This window comes from Indicator indicator, chromosome 13 (assembly GCF_027791375.1).
Source record: "Indicator indicator isolate 239-I01 chromosome 13, UM_Iind_1.1, whole genome shotgun sequence".
NCBI classification, from domain to species: Eukaryota; Metazoa; Chordata; class Aves; order Piciformes; family Indicatoridae; genus Indicator; species Indicator indicator.
In genome coordinates, this window is record NC_072022.1 from 7803803 (window position 1) to 7821050 (window position 17248).

Below are 17248 nucleotides of genomic sequence, written 5' to 3' on the forward strand. Positions count from 1 at the left end.
CACACTAAGAGCTAATAATGAATTATTAGCTCATTTATTATATTATTAGCTAATAATTCATTATAATAGTGAATTATTTACCTCCACTGAACATATTTCATTGTAATTAAATGAGGGCTAACCAGCTCACAAAGACACAAGATTCTCAATTCCTTATACTTACATCCTCCTCCTTGGTCAGATCGAACTCCCGAGAGCTGTCTTTGAATAAAGCCACATGGTGGGGACCTTCACTGAGGGTCACCTAAATGTGAAAACATGGTAAATCTAACACAGAAATATGGTAAGCACACAGAATATGCACACTTGCCTCTGCAGACATAGAGCTGCATGTAATGCATTGATAGCACATATGCATAGTATATATGGATAGAGTGTGTAGGCTTGCAGAAGTTTTGCCATTAACTGCAACAACTCACAGGATCACACAATGTGAGGGGTTGGAAGGGACCTCAAAGGAGAATCCAGGCCAACCCTCCTGCCAGGGTAGGATCACCTAGGGAGTGCCACACAGGAATGTGTCCAGGCTGGCTTTGAAAGTCTGCAGACAAGGAGACTCCACAACCTCTCTGGGCAGCCTGTTCCAGTGCTTCAGCACCCTCACAGTAAAGAGGTTTCTCCTCATGTGGAGGTGGATCTTCCTGTGTTTTATCTTATATCCATTGTTCCTTGTCATACTATTGGGTGCCACTGAAAAGAGCCTGTCCCCTTCCTCCTGACACCCACCACCCAAATATTTATAGACATTAATAAGATCTCTCAGCCTTCTCTTCTATTCTCTTCTCCAGACTAAACAGTCCCAGGTCTCTCAGTCTTTCTTCACAGAAGAGATGTTCAAGTCCCTTAATCATTCTCACAGCTCTTAGTTGGACCCTTTCCAGCAGATCCCTGTCTTTCTTGAGTTGGAGAGCCCCAAACAGGATACAGTATTCCAGGCGTGGTCTTACCAGGGCAGAGTAAAGGAGGAGAACTTCCCTAGACCTGGTGGACACACTTCTACTAATGGACCCCAGGATACCATTGGCCTTCTTGGCCACAAGGGCACATTCCTGTCCCATGGATAACTTGCTGTCCACCAGGACTCCAAGATCTTTCTCCATGGAGCTGCTTTCCAGCAGGACAATCTCTAATCTGTACTGGTGCCAGCTGTTATTCCTCCCCAGGTGCAGGACTCTACACTTATCCTTATTGAACTTCATGAGGTTTACCTTCTCCCAGCTCTCTAGCCTGTCCAGATCTCACTTGATAGCAGCACAACCTTCAGGTGTGTCAGCCACCCCTCCCAGTTCTGTATCATCAGCAAACTTGCTGAGGGTACACTCTGTCCTCTCATCTAGGTCATTAATGAAAGTGTTGAACAAAACCGGACTCAGTACAGATCCCTGAGGAACACCACCGATTAGAGGCTGTTTTATAAACACGTTCACATATACCCCAATTAATGGCATAATCAGTGGGAAAGCACATTGCAAATGCAGAATCAGAGATGATGATGTTTCTTACCTTCACAGGGGAACGTGTCATCATCTCCCCGGAGCCTCGAGGGAAGATGCGAGCTTGGGCGATCATTTCTAACACGCTGGTTTTTCCTGCACTTTGATCTCCAACCACCACCACCTTAAGTGAGAATTTAAACAGCCATTCACTTTCAGCAGGACATTTGGGAAGCTTAGACAAAAGCTGACTGAAAAGATGTTAACCTGTGCGACAATGGCTGTATCGTGCTTGAAAATAAATGCATCTGTTTAAATATGGAATCCTTGGAGAATATGAACATTTAGTCAGGTAAAAATATTGACTTGTGCTTAAGACAGCACAGCCCACAAAGCCCCTCACATTCATCATGTGCCAAGCCACCTAATGAAGAGAGGAAGGCCTTGCTGTTCTCGTGGCAGACAGTTCTGTCCTTGCACAAAGTCATTTCAGTAGGCAAAACAATAATGACTGCTCACCTCCTAAATGCTGCTTCGGCCTGGAGAAGACCGATTGCTGATGCAGTTGCTGTCATTTCCCTATCTTACTGGCTTCTTACAGAAGCTACCAGTGCTACACTTGGTTGTGCAAGCAAGAATTGCAAGCCAGGACAGCTAAAATCCCTGTCAGGCTCCCCATTCCACACCAGCACCACTGTGGGGAGTTAGCAGTGTCAACTTACCATCTCAGCTCAGCTAGTACACACTGGGGAAAAAAGTAATCTTACAACGCTGAAGAGGCTGCAGTGCTGTGAGTGAAACCATTTAAAATGAAAGGCTGAGCACAGCAGCAGTATCTGTATGCAGACATGGTTTTATCTGAGCCAAGACAGACTTATAGTTACATTGCTTATTCTCAAAATTCTTTTGTGGCATTTAAAATGGAGAACAGGTGGAGTTAGAAGAAAACAGCCTAGTACTAGCTTTGGATTACTCTGGAATATAATTAGATGTTCTATTCAATTATAACACTGCTATTTCAATAAATTAAAAAAACTTGAATTTTTCTACTTACTCGAGGAAGGTGATCTTGAGTGTTATAACTGGCATCATAATCAGACAGGATGTCGAGTACTTCAGAATACATATCAATCAAGGATTTCTACCAACAAAAAAAAAAACAAGTACAGAGGAAAGATACAACCAATTAACAGAACAAAGATTGAGTTTTAGACTACTTCAGCTGTACATTCTGTAAACTCATCTGTAAAATCTCTTTATCTTCTCCCTGTGATCTGAAACCTAAGCGGCCCGACTGTGGCACAGATCTGTTTTATGAAGTACATTATCAAGTCATCCCTTGCCTTCTGCAGATAAAAATTCTATAGCTGCAGATGCATCTTGCTGAAGGGGCAAAAAGAGAGCTGTTATGTACAGCATAAGAGAACTGCAGCACTTAAGACTTCAGTTTCACAGTAAGAAGCTGAACTGAGTTTGTTCCATTAAACATTTTCAGCTTGATGAACAGTAAGCATTAATAAGGACACAGGGAACTATCGTTCTGTACAGGTAAGAACTCTTCATCTTCCAGTTCCCAGAGGAAAAAGGAAGATCCATATTGGTCAGCAAGTGACAGAGAGGCATAAAATGTCAGTTTTTAGAATGCTCAGGACATTGGGAGACAAAAGCAAAAGGATAGTAACTGCAACCTCCCTGGATTCATATAAGGCCATTAAAAGATGTATTCCTACCAAACTCAGAAAGACTCATAACAAAGCACACAGATATCAGATTATGTCTGCAAGAAGAGCTGGAAGCATATTTATGATTAAATACAGTGAAGGTACGTCAAAAACCCCAATCCATATTTTCTACTTAATTAGGTATGTCACTTACTTAGACCTGGTAACCCCCTTGTACCCTTCAACTGCAGTCATTTACAAAAGTTATGTAGCTCAAAACAAAGAAGATGTATAAAAGCCTTGGCATGTAAAAACAAAAAGAAATTAGCATAGATATAACAAATGTTTAAAGTTCACAGATGAACGAACAAATTCAATTTAGAACAGCATCACGGAAAATATGGCACAATGACATCCCTGTGCTGATTTGTAACATGTAAGTACCTTTAATTTCCTCTGATGAATTCCCTTGTCATCTCTTTGCAGGACCAGTTTTCTTAATTCTTTGTTCTCCTTCTCTAATCGTTCAAGCATTCTTTGGTACTTGAGCTACAACACAATGGTACAAACACAGTCTTCTAATTGCAGAACTAGAACACTCACAGCAGCAAAGTTTTATCTATGAAAAATGTGTTATCCTTCAAGCAAGTCTTTAAAAAAAAAATAGAGAAACCTTTGTGATTGCTAGAGTACATTAAAAATACATGACCATCAAGAGAGACTCTTTGATTCAGCCACACAACACCTTAGCTTCAAATGTTTTAATAAGACCACAACTTTCAAATGGGAGAATACACAATGAATCTCTAAGCATCTTAAAGAAGCATCACTTTCAAAGGAGCTACATATATGCAGTCAGGCAGAAATTAGTCCCATTGGGAACTGGCTGTTCAATCAAAAAGATCACAGGGCTTAAATGTCAATTTTCAAGGCCAGTTTAGACCCCTTCTTCAGCATAGAACCTCAATTCAAGAAACAGCTGTACCAGTTTAGTCCTGTTTAGATTTATGATAGCCCTCTGAAGACAAGATGAGAATATATTTTGATACCTGTTCTGAAAATTGTTTTCTATGGTGTGGAAATGTATTTGGCCTGGGTGTACTTTAAAGAACAAATCAAATTCCAAGCTGTTATAAAAGAGATAAGTAATAATGCATTCAAAATTAGCAGACCTGGACCTGGAGTACTGTGTACAGGTCCAGAGCCCTCAGTATAGGAAGAACATGGACCTAATGGAGCAGGTCCAGAGGAGGGCCACGAGAATGATCAGGGGGTTGGAGCACCTCTGCTAAGAGGACAGGCTGAAGGAGCTGGGGGTGTTCAGCCTGGAGAAGAAAAGGGTTTGGGGAGACCTAATAACAACCTTCCAGTACCTGAAGGGAGCTACAGGAAGGATGGGGAGAGACTGTTTGCAAAGGCCTGCAGGACAGGACGAGGGCCAATGGCTTTAAACTGGAGAAGAGCAGATTTAGATTGGATATTAGAAACAAGTTCTTTACTATGAGGGTGGTGGAACACTGGTACAGGTTGCCCAGGGAGGTGACTGAGGTCCCTTCCCTGGAGATATTCAAGGTGAGGCTCCATGAGGCCCTGGGCAGCCTGATCTAGTTGGGGATGTCCCTGCTGACTGCGGGGAGGTCAGACTGGATGACCTTTGGAGGTCCCTTCTGGCCTGAACCATTCTGTGAAATATATAAAAGGTTACAGGACTGGCTGAGTAATAGAGACCATCAATTTTAGAGAAAAAGCTTTTACACTACTCATAGCAATTTTTGCACCAAATAGCTCAATCATAGAAACAGCTTTAATTGAAAGAACAGCTTACCACTTCACAAAGGTTTTGATTAATACTGCATGGCTTATATACAACTCTTAACACTGTCACTACAGTGTTTTTTCTTAATGGAAGACACACACACACAAGGATACTTTAGTTCACATAAATGCCACTGTACTGTCACCTGACTGTCTCACCCCACATATCCCATATGATGTCTATTTTTCCCTCTTTGGACGAATTTACTTAAAAGCTTCTTCACTTTACTGGAAATGACAATTCCAAGTTTCAGGGATCAAATATATAATCCCTTAATAAGTAAACTGGAATATCACCACTGTGTTCATATACCACTCTTGAGCTAACTTGACATTTCAGGAATATATAGCAGTGAAGGTATTTTTCTGTATGACCTACTCTAGGTGCTCCTGCCCTGGCAGGAGGGTTGGACTGGATGATCTTTTGAGGTCTCTTCCAATCCCGGGAAAGTATGATTACACTGAGCTTTGGTGTCAACTCTGTATGGATAAACTCAAAGACTGAAAAAAAACCACTGCATTTTTACCAAATATCTGATATTTCAGGTGTGCTTTCGGCTAGCTAGAGGATTAGGGGACTTGAGCATCTCCTCTCTGAAGAGAGACTGAGAGCCCTGGGGCTATTTAGTCTGGAGAAGAGAAGACTGAGAGGGGATCTCATCAATGTCTATAAATATCTGAGGGGTGGGGGTCAAGTGGAGGGGGCCAGGCTCTTTTGGGTGGTTCACAGTGATAAGACAAGGAACAGTGGGTTCAAACTTGAACATAGAAGATCTCACCTCAACATGAGGAGAAACTTCTTTACAGTGAGGGTGACAGAGCACTGGAGCAGGGTGACAGAGCACTGGAGCAGGGTGACAGAGCCCTGGAGCAGGGTGACAGAGCCCTGGAGCAGGGTGACAGAGCCCTGGAGCAGGGTGACAGAGCACTGGAGCAGGGTGACAGAGCACTGGAGCAGGCTGCCCAGGGGGGTTGTGGAGTCTCCTTCTCTGGAGACTTTCCAAACCCACCTGGATGCAATCCTGTGCAGACTACCCTAAGTGATCCTGCTCTGGCAGGGGGGTTGGACCTGATGATCTCTTGAGGTCCCTTCCAACCTCTGATATACTGTGAGACTGTGCTAAATCTACAACTAAGCCATCAGTAATTCAGTAGTTACCTGAGTACGTAACAGTTCTTCTTGAAGTTGATCAATCTTCTCTTTGTCAGAAACCTACAAAGGAAAATAATCATGGCTACTAATACACCGTTTAGTCTATCCACTGCAAGTAACCAAAGCACAAACTGAAAGCTGCATTCCACATGAAAAACCGACATGCATTTCAAGGCAAGTAGGATTCTTCAATTAGCATCTGAGATTTGACACTGATGGAAAGTTTCATCTGCAACAGGAGGTTTACATAGAAAGAATTATCTGAGTTACAGGACATGCAAATGCAAGAACTAATCCTTCAAGACTTAATGCCAAGAAAGTGGGATTAAGGGAAAAAAAACAAAACTAAGGTGCTTAGTGTTTTTCGGCCCCTCTCCTGAATGCAAGTTTAGTGTTCAAACTCTTGGGATCTCATAGGTTCATTTCCTGAATGAGAATCATCTTAATGGGACCTGCTTGCTACAGAAACTCCTTTCAGGTGAGTATTCACTATTTTTGACTCTCTAATTTCATATTTGCTTTTGAGAGTTAAAATCCTAAGCATGCATTCACAACTTCATAAATTGTAGTTAGCCAGAACAGTCTTGAAGGATTATTTTTGAAGTGTTTAATTTACATTAAAAATTAGGATAATCTAATACAAAACATTTTGAAGTTCAAGGCATAAAAGTAATAAGGTCAGGCAATCAGAGCCATTCTCAATCAAATATTCTTAAAATATAGGTTCATCAAGATGTAATAAACAGTTGTTCAAAACAATCCCTTTCTAATAACACAAAGATAAAAGCATAAATGATGCAATACAAATTCATGTTATCTAAAAACAAACAAGATAAAAATCTAACAACTGACTGATGAAATAGTATTTTTTTTAAATATATAATCTCAACGATTACTGCAAGAATTATATAAGGAAATTCCAATATTTAAATAAAGCTCATATGACATTTACAATTCAAATTAACTTTATACCAGAAGCACATTAACTAACATGCAGAACACAGCTGTCATTTGGACACAAATCAATGTAGTTACTGTAATTTCACAGCAGTTGTTACAGATTAAACAAGAAAAAAAACCTCCAGTTATTTAGTGGTTGATATTATTTAGCTGTTCAGCCTGTAACATACAGGATTCTACTTGCACTTTACAGAAAGCAATCCAAGATGACACTTCCATTTATAGCCAATTACTCCTCAAGTGCAAAATAAAGTGATGTAAACTGATTTTCTTTTAATTAATTCAGTTATAGCAAAAGTGCATGAGAAGCAGGGTTAGTTTAGCAGACAGCTGGATGCATGTAGCCACAAGGCAGTATATGTAAATAAACATTACATATACACCCTTTAAAGGGAAAATAAAAATGGAATGGCAAAGAGAATGCTGTGGAGAGTCAGAAGCAGCAAGAACATAAAGGAAAGGAAAACAAAGTGTTTCTGTGTGCTACAGATTTGCAAAGCAGTTAACATTCTCCCACTCTGCTCCTGAGGAAGCTGTTCCTGAAAGTACTTTTGGGGCCTTGATGCAACTTCGAAGCACACACTTACAGATAGATCACCTCCAACCACATGAGCACTGTTTGTTATCAACAGTACTCTTACATTAAGTACAGTAAGCAAAAATACTGCTCATGGTTGCAACATGGAACTGCTCACATGTTGCAAGGTGGAAAGGAAAAAATTATCTAGCCCTAGATGATCAATTCTAACACAGACAATTAGGTTAGTTACATTAAAAATAACAAACAGGTCTGGACTTCTGTGTATGCTTCAGCATTTGGTGCTCTGCATGTTAGTACATACAGCAGTTTGAACACATAATGCATAATATTGCTAAAAAGTAAGTTGCAGATAAAACCTAAAACTATTGTAACAACTCCTAATAGTCATGGTGCTGATCTATGATTTCTACTCAGACAAAAGTAAATTAAAAATCAGCTACTGAAACCTCTCAGTATAGACACATCAATATTTCTTTAATCCATTTCAGCACAGTTTGGACATCAAGATTCCTTCTTTGCCCATTTCCACTACAGAGTTAATGAGAAAAGAAAACCGTAGGGCCATTTTTAATCAGGGGTTCCTGCAGACAAAGATGCAGATACCCATTTACTATGATTGCCAGAAGCTCCTAACACTTAGTAATTCTGCACAGTGGATGCTTTCCAACACCCTTTGTCACACACTGTGTAAAATAAGCACGTGCCTCCAAGAACTCAGTGCCTTTGAAAGCAGTTAACTGGTTCTGTATATTCTCTAACCAGACTACAACACTGATCATCTACAGAACTACAATGATTTCCACTAACATAAATGAAAACACCAAGTCCCAGACTTGTAAGGAGCAGCCAAGACTAATAAATTATACTGCCAAATATTTACCAAAAGGCTGACAAACAAACAATTCTATAGGTAATAATCACATTTTTGTTTAAAATATTCTCCTGATTCTGAGATGTTTCTCACTATTACTTATACCTGAACTAGATTTAATATTGAGTAATGTAATCAAAATAGAACATGTACAAGCAGATTGGGCAACATAACTTCCCAGAATGGAAGTGGCCTTCCAATCCGTGAAGGGGGCCTACAAGAAAGCATGGAGGGGACTTTTTATGAGGGCTTGTGGCAGTAGGATGAGAGGGAATGGCTGTAAACTTGAGGAGGGGAGATGTAGTCTGGATATTAAAAAGAAATTCTTTACAGTGAGTGTGGTGAGACACTAGAACAGGTTGCACAGGGAGGTTGTGGATGCCTCCTCCCTGAGGGTGTTCAAGGCCAGATTGGATGAAGCCTTGAGCAGCCTGGTCTAGCAGAAGGTGTCCCTGCCCATGGCAGGGGGGTGGAAGCAGGTGATCTTAACATGTCTTCCAACCTAAACTATTCTATAAATCTATGAATTCTATGTTCTCTAGTAGAGAGGCAAGCAAACCAAGACAGTTAAAAAATAAACAAGATTAGTTATGCCCTGTCAAAAGGGCATGCAGTGACAGTAGTGATTTCTGCTTCCAAAGGAGAATTTGGCTCGATAAGTAAAATATTTAAGTTATATCCTCATACAAAGGTATCACAGAATGTTCAATTAAAACTTGGTTTATGTGAAGGCAAGTTTGACTTTCAACATTCAGAAAATAGAGAGCACCTGCCCTGAAGGACAGGACAACACTGCAAAGACAGCCCTTTCACAGGGCTTGGGGATTGTGGAATTAGTTCTCAGAAGGTACTAACAAGGTAGAGTTCCAATCAGAAACAAATGTAATATCAAGCTCATTTTTTTTCCTGACTGCCTTTATGAGGCTGATACATTTATATATGTCAAATATTGCATTGTCTTTCCAGAAATTTTTACATCTTGATACTATTATAAACCTTAAGCTACTATTCCATGCTCCATACTGTACACAATTTGACAGAGGCTGAAGGCATTATATTTATTAAAAAGAAGAGTAACTGAACAATTAGAGATATTTAGACCATTGAAGACATCTTGACTCTTCTACTGAAATATACATCTGGAAGGAAATTAACATTTGCAGAACATATACTGAGATAAAATAGCAAATAATTGCATTTCTGTTGCATTTTCTTACACTAACACCTAGACTCATTACTGATGACAGACTTTTATCAGTGTTATTTAAAATCCAGACAGAATATTAATAAATTAAATTTGAAAAATGAACTATGAACAAAAAACCCACCCAAACCAAAAAACCTTTTACCACATTTTTTTTCTTAATTAAAAGAAAATGATCAATTTATAGAATGGCCAGGGTTTATAACTCTAAAACAAAAAGGTGGCATGGCAAGAAAGTAAAATATTGAAGTTTAAAATGCTACTGTAGTTTCCTCTGCTGCCAAAGAACATGACAATTGCAGCTATGCAACTATGTCTACAAGTTTAATTCACATTTCTTGTGTTCCTCCTTCTATGGGAGGTATCTTCAAATGTACAGAAGATCCTCAAGTTCTCTATTCAGTGCTCAATTCCAAAGTTGTTTAAAAATACAAGTAATCAGGAAAATTTGGGGGGGGGGGGGACACAGAAGCAGCCAACAAAGCAGTATGGTTAAGAATTGTGGGTTGTAACAAATTCAGGATATTTTGTCTGTCTAAATTGCATCTCTAATTAATCTCAGCCATATAATGATGAATAAAATGATTTGACCTTAAGTAAAATTATATGCAGACGTTCAATCACCAGAGCACATCAGTATAAACGGTGCTTTACAAGGAAAATCAAAGGAGCCACCTCTGATGAATAGACACCAGACACTGTAACATTTGATTGCCTGTGCAAAACTGTTTCTGAAAGCTGCTGTCCTTTTCAGATTGGTAACAGTACAAAGCAGGAAAATTGTTCCCAGAGATAAACTGCCTGTTAGTAGCTACACTCTTTACAAGACAGAGCTACCATAAGCAAGCACCAGCAGAGACAGACTTGGCTTCCTTAAATGTGTTTTCAATACATAACTTTAATCAACAGTTTATAGAGACAGAGAAAATACACTTTCAAAGAGGCACAAATCATCTGTTCTGCTTCTAACCTCCTGTTTTAAACTCGGCTTGGTTAAACTGAAACAGGACTTCACACCTCTAGTGAAGTTGGCTGCAAGAATTATTCAGGCCTGTGATTTAATTAGTTAGATTTCTCCGGCTCAAATGAAGAAGGCTGAAACATTTGATTAGTGTGATTACAGTACATATTGTCCCTTAAGCCATCACCTTTCTCTTCTGCTGGGAAGACCCCATGTTATACTGGCCAGTAGCTCTGCGTGCCTCCTCTTCATGCTGCTGGATTTGTTGTTGTAACAGAATGAGTTCACCAAGCAGGCCCTGCCATCAGTTTACAATAGAAAGGAGAGGAAAAATTGGGGGTGTAAGGAGAACAAAGTTAAACCAAAGGGCACGACAAAGAGATGAAAAACAGGTATGAATGGGTCAGTTCAAACAAAACTGAAATTTCATTAGCAAGATTAATTGCTAGCTAGCTGGGAATGGATATAGACAGCAAAAACATTGTGCAAATCCAGGGAGAACAAAACAATACACATGTAGTTACACTTTATAATTACATTTGGCTTTAACTAAGCACCTGCATCTTAAACAAAACCTCAAAACCAACCACCAGCCTGGCTTTAAAATATTCTCAAAAGTTTCAGGATTTAATTTCACTCAGTATTCCCAGAAGTAGCTGCCATTTTCCACAACTTAACCATGCATATATTTAAAAAGAGTTTGGGATATTCAATGCAAAGTTGTGCACAACAGCAAAGAGACCAAACTTTGTCAGTACAGCTTCTCATTTTGTTCTTATTCCCAGCCATGCAGGCAGTTTCTAGGTAGATAATTTTGCCTGCTACTGAACTTCTTCAAATTATGAGAAGCAAAACAGTTTCTAGAGCATAAAGAAGGAAAAAGCCTCTCCACTTTTGTACCACACTGGAGTTCAAATCCATAAACCTTCCTGATCCGTTCAAAATCTCTGCAACTTGATGTTTATTGCTCTACTTTTTCAGCATATCCACCAAGCTGAGTTCTCTTCTCCCTCCACATCAAGTAATCTTGAAATGGTAAAGCCATCTTTCAAAATTGGTTTGAAGACGCTATGTCAGCACATCTAGTGTGACATAGTATCTTTAGGTATGTAGTATCTATATGCACAATTTATTTCAGAGAATGTGGATAAGAAGTATTTATATAAAGCTCTCTATAAAAATATTCCATCTTCTAAGAAATCATTCAGTGAAATTAAAATCACAAATGCTTCATCTTCTAAGAAATCATTCAGTGAAATTAAAATCACAAATGCTTTTCAGGAATCAAAACAAAGCCTGAAACAGAACTTCGATGTAAGAATTCAAGACATCTACCATCAACTTATACATTTTTTTTTCATGAAACACACACACAGGCATGTACACATAAGGATAAACAACACAGGAGAGAATGGATAAAAGAAGAGATACAATCAAATGACCTAACATAAACATTTGCCAAATAGTAACTTGTTTAATGTTTCAAGAAGAGAAAAAAATCTTCATATTTGGATTTTACTAAACCCTTTTAGGATTTAATAAATTTATATATTGCCAGACTAGTAAATGCATTAGAGCTATGCCAAGAACTCAGGCAAAACAAGATTTAATTTCTACACAGCAGCAAGGAGAGAGAGCCTCATGGCTATACTTTGTATTAGAGAAACAGTGGTAATATTTTACAAACAAGGAAATCCTCAGGAGGGCCTGACACAAACTCTTTAAACATGCTATGGGTCAAGAAAATACAAGAAAAATCACCAAATCAAACATGCCATGAAGGGCCTCCAGCATTTCAACAGAAATTGTAACAAATGTCTGAAGCCCCCAAATCTCTTTAATGTGCAGTTCCTTTACACAAGAGGCCCTTCCAGAGAAGGGCCACGAGGATGCTCAGAGGGTTGGAGCACCTCTCCTATGGAGACAGACTGAGAGAGTTGGGGTTGTTCAGTCTGGAGAAGAGAAGGCTCCAAGGAGACCTTATTGTGGCCTTCCAGCATCTTAAGGGGGGTACAAGAAAGCTGGGGAGGGACTTTTTAGGGTGTCAGGTAGTGATAGGACTAGGGGAAATGGATCCAAGCTAGAGGAGGGAAGATTTAGATTAGACATTAGGAAGAAATTCTTCACCATGAGGGTGGTGAGACACTGGAACACGTTGCCCAGGGAGGTGGTAGAAGCCTCATCCCTGCAGGTTTCTAAAGCCAGGCTGGATGTGGCTCTCAGCAACCTGATCTAGTGAGGTGTCCTTTCCCACGGCAGGGGGGTTGGAACTGGATGATCCTTGAGGTCTCTTCCAACCCTAATAATGCTATGATAATATCCTGGCTGGTATGAACCAAGATACAAACTAAAATGTTTACATCTTTAGGCCACTGGACACTATTTTTCATCTCTGAAAAACCTAAATAATTCCAGTGTAAAACTGTATGTAAAGAACTTTATCTGGGGGAAAAAAAAAAAAAAAATCAACATTGATCAACTGCTGGAATTTCAAAACTCAAGTTATTTACAAACACTATACTCTTATTTTCATTATCAAAGAAACAATGTAAAGGAGAGTAACACTGGTTGACAAACACAGTGGCACAAGCTCTGTAAAGTTACCAGGAGAGTCTGGGTGCACAATAAAAGAAAAGGTAAAACAAATTTTGACATTTATACTGTATGTGCTTTTAAAAACTTGCCATTACTGGACATTAAAAGTTACTATGCTGTATTTCAGCTATCTCCCCAATGTAAAACATCACCACTGAAGAGTCTGTGTCCAGTTTTCACAAGCAACCAAAGCCCAAATCAATTGCTAACAATTTTGAGTGTCACAGTTTTTAGCCAGAGTACTTATAACACGAATCTAGGAATTAAGTTGGGAATATAATGGTGTTATGAATAGAAAACAGAAAATTCTGGCAACTTTACTGTGCAACTTGGAAGAAAAAAAAAATGAGAATGTTTAGAAAAAAAGTAAAAATAAATCCAAGTCAAGTGATATTCCTTACTAAAGCCTTTTCTCCACTTGCCAGCAGTAGCTGCAGTAGAACCCTGCTGCTTCTTATATCAGCTGAAGGCAGCCCTGTGCAGTCCACACACTGATAAATCCTTGAAAGGTTCTTCAAGGCATGAGAATTTACTGAAGTACCAAAGGCAGAGAAAGTCCTGTGTGCTTGGCTTTGAATTATTTATCTGACTTCTATACCCCAAACCAATACCTCAGTCACATTTTTCAAGCCTGCTTTATCACAGTGAACGTTCTTTAAAAATGAGGCTGAGCTTTGGAATTTGTTTGCTTTAACAGGAAGCGGAAACTCCAGGGAGTGTTTTGGGAGACAGACAATAGTGCAAGATAATTGTCTAACAAGTTAACACTGACATTTCAAGTGCAAATATCTGAACTAGTCCCACATATATAATACATGAAAATGCTTTATTACACTCTAGCTTTTATAACTGTCTTCTTTTTCTCCAACAACAAAATTCCTTATTTAATCCAAGTAAAAACAGATTTAAACCCCATTTAGTTCAACTGCTTATCTAAACATTCCACTAAATTTTAGTTTAATTATCTTTAAAAAAAAAATGGTACCTTTTGCATTACATGAGAGACTATGAAATGAACACATTAGCTGGCAAGAAGCAGTACAGCCTGATTTGGTGTTGGGGACAACATGTGCTCTCCCAAAGTCATCTTGCAAACTAGGCTGGTTTCTCAGTCACTCTACAAGAAGCTTTGAGAGACTTGTCCAAGGACTGCGCCCAGTAACAGGTCCACAGAATGTTCCTCCAAATGAGAATTCCTAGACTCCTTTACTAGTCAGCTCATCTTCCCACAGTAAAACAAAGAAACCCAATCCATCAGATATATCTAATGCCACTCTACAGGACTATGCATCCATACAATCACAATTCTTAAACTAGTATTGGCTGCCAACAGAAAGCATTGAATGAAAAAAGGCCACTCAGCCTATTGTCTTGAGAAGAGCAATTTTGCTTGGCAACAAACTGATTATACTTTGGTAAGTATTCATATGTGCCTTGTTTGTACTATTATGACTAAAATATATTGCTAATGATATTGATCACATTAATTAGCAAGCCAACAGTTTCTCAGCCTAACATATTGGATACAATTGGAATAAAAATGAGTACAGCCAACTAAATTTTCTAATCATGCTGATTTAATAGAAGCAGGACATTTTCCATACCACAAGTTTGGTTGGCAACCTTTAAATGCAGTTGTCACTGCATCCAAATAGAAGCAGACTTAGTGATACTACTGGTTTCCAGTAAAAATCTCAGTTAATTTAGTTATCAAAGACAATACACTAAGATGGCCACTTCTTCACAAATCAATAGTAAAATGTTTTTTATGTTTTAAATGTGAAACCTGTGCAAAGCAATCACTCAAAAGAAAATACAGCAACAGGGGAAACAAAAAGCTCCTTCGATTCTCATCACTGTTATCAGAAAGTGAGCTTTGCACAGGCTTCACTATATATTGCTGTGCAGAATTAATGTAGAATAAATGTATACATGCCTGCATATACAGAAACGTCTTGTAGGCAAAAGCTTCAGTTATAGTTCAGACACTTCCAGTTGTTGAAATAAATTAACAATAATTGACAAATTCCCCAAAATATGTTGGTTTCCTTCCAGCTTTTAAAGAAGTTTTAAAAATACACACAGGAAAACCAAAAAGCCTTTAAAGAATGAGCAACATTACAACCTAGGAATTTAAAGAGAAGTAAGACCTACTATTCATGAAAGCAAAAGAAACTAAACTTCACCTTCCTCAATTAATAAAAATTAAATAATTAATCAAAATTAATAAAAAATGCTAAAACTTTCAGTTGTCAAAACACAGTAACATTTCTTTCCAGAAGGTGGTATCCAAAATGTTACATATGCTTTATCTAAACAAAGGAAGTAAAAAGACAGACTGCTGTAAGAAACAAATATTAAGGCAGAAAACCTTAAGAATCACAACTGTGAAAAACATCAACAGAAATGAAGTTGCAAGCAGAAATGCTTCTATATAAAACCTAAATCAACTTCAGTAATAAGCTCAAGTGCCACTGAGAACATGCCCTGAAAAATTGCAAATGCACACAGAACACCTAAAATTATATTCTCCCTACAAACCAATTTCCTGAAGAGTGCAATTCCTGAATTTTTTTATGTCTGCCTGGTATTTCCTTATATAAAAATGTTCATGTCACTTTACTCTTTATATATTAAAAACAATAATGGATACTCAAGCTATTGATTCTCACTGAAAAATTCTATTCAAGCTACTTCAAAAACATCTGCCACTAGCTACTGAAGCACTTGTAGCAAAAATAAACAACAATTACCTGTCATCAAGACAATTTTAGATTTGCAAGAGAGTAATTACCTTCTTGAACTGCTTGTCATTGTCATATCCCTGGTCAGTAGCTCTGAATGCTGTTTCTCCTGGAGAACCTAGGATGTAATTACAGAAACCCTTTATAGCAGGCAAACTTAAAAATTCTCCAGCTACATCGACTATAAAATTAGTTTCCACACTTATGAATTATTAACTCAATGACCTTTGATGTTCCTATCAAAAATTATTCACCTTAAGAAACTGAAAAAGAAATTCAGTTTAAAACTCAGCTGAAAATTTTATATCTAGTCTGAGATTAGTTACATGACAAGGCAGCTTCAGTTGGAATATCAAAGTTCTGAAAATATTTTGAAGTTAACTATTTCTGATAAACATAAAAGAATAATACAAATTCCATTGGTATTACTGTAATGAGGAAAGAAAATAAATTCCTGTTGTAAAGACATAGGTTTCAAAACAGCCTTCTGGAAAACGCTCGAAATTAAAAGCATCTTCTAAGGACTGTGGCTGAGAATAACAACTGTTCATCTATTATCTTTTTAGGGGAGGATCTAACTGTTTTTACATCATTGGAAAGTATTTTGGCCACTCAGTTCGAGAAGTACAGGGAACTGTTTGCAAGAGTCCACTGCAGAATCAAAGATTCTGGAGGGAGTGGAACATCTCCCTGAAAGAAAGGCAGAAGGAGCTTGGAGAAGAGGAGCCTGAGGGGTGAGACCTCATTCATGTTTATAAAGATGTGAAGGGAGAGTATTTAAAGGATGGAACCAGGCTCTGCTCAGAGATGTCCAATGCTGGGACAAGGGGCAATGGGTGGAAGCTGGAACAGAGGAGGTTCCATGTGAACATAAGGAAAGACTTTTTCACTGTTAGGATGACAAAACTCTGGAACAGGCTACCCAGAGAGGTTGTGGAGTCTCCTTCTCTGGAGACATTCAAAATCTGCCTGGATGTGTTCCTCTGTGACCTACCCTAGGAGATCCTGCCCTGGCAGGGGAGTTGGCCTGGATGTTCTTTCAAGGTCCCTTCCAACCCCTAACATTCTGTGATTTGTAATTCAACATCTAATTGCTGTGAATAGCTGTATTTATGTTGACATTCACTCCTCTTAGCAGTGTTTCAACAGTTGGCTTTAAAGAGGCAGGTTAAGGGCAGTAAAAAGGGCTTTTACACACCTAACAACAGAAGTAGATCAGAAGCTCCTATGACTTCACTAACCAAATTGTAACCTGTGAAAAATCAGCAGAAGAGGGGAAATACAAATTATAAATACAAACCAAAATGCAA

The 17248-nt window shown here is 38.6% G+C and overlaps 1 protein-coding gene across 1 annotated transcript in view; it reads right to left on the reverse strand.

Moving 5' to 3' along the window:
- The window catches only part of OPA1 (OPA1 mitochondrial dynamin like GTPase), a 66191-nt gene that overhangs the window by 42404 nt on the left and 6539 nt on the right, over positions 1-17248 (reverse strand). Inside the window, exons 5-12 of the mRNA XM_054386188.1 lie at positions 17137-17190; positions 15989-16056; positions 10787-10897; positions 6069-6122; positions 3539-3643; positions 2488-2574; positions 1504-1617; positions 164-244 (exon numbers count right to left, since the gene is read on the reverse strand). Of these exons, the coding sequence (XP_054242163.1) occupies positions 164-244; positions 1504-1617; positions 2488-2574; positions 3539-3643; positions 6069-6122; positions 10787-10897; positions 15989-16056; positions 17137-17190 (674 nt within the window). The remainder of the gene's footprint in view (positions 1-163; positions 245-1503; positions 1618-2487; positions 2575-3538; positions 3644-6068; positions 6123-10786; positions 10898-15988; positions 16057-17136; positions 17191-17248) is intronic.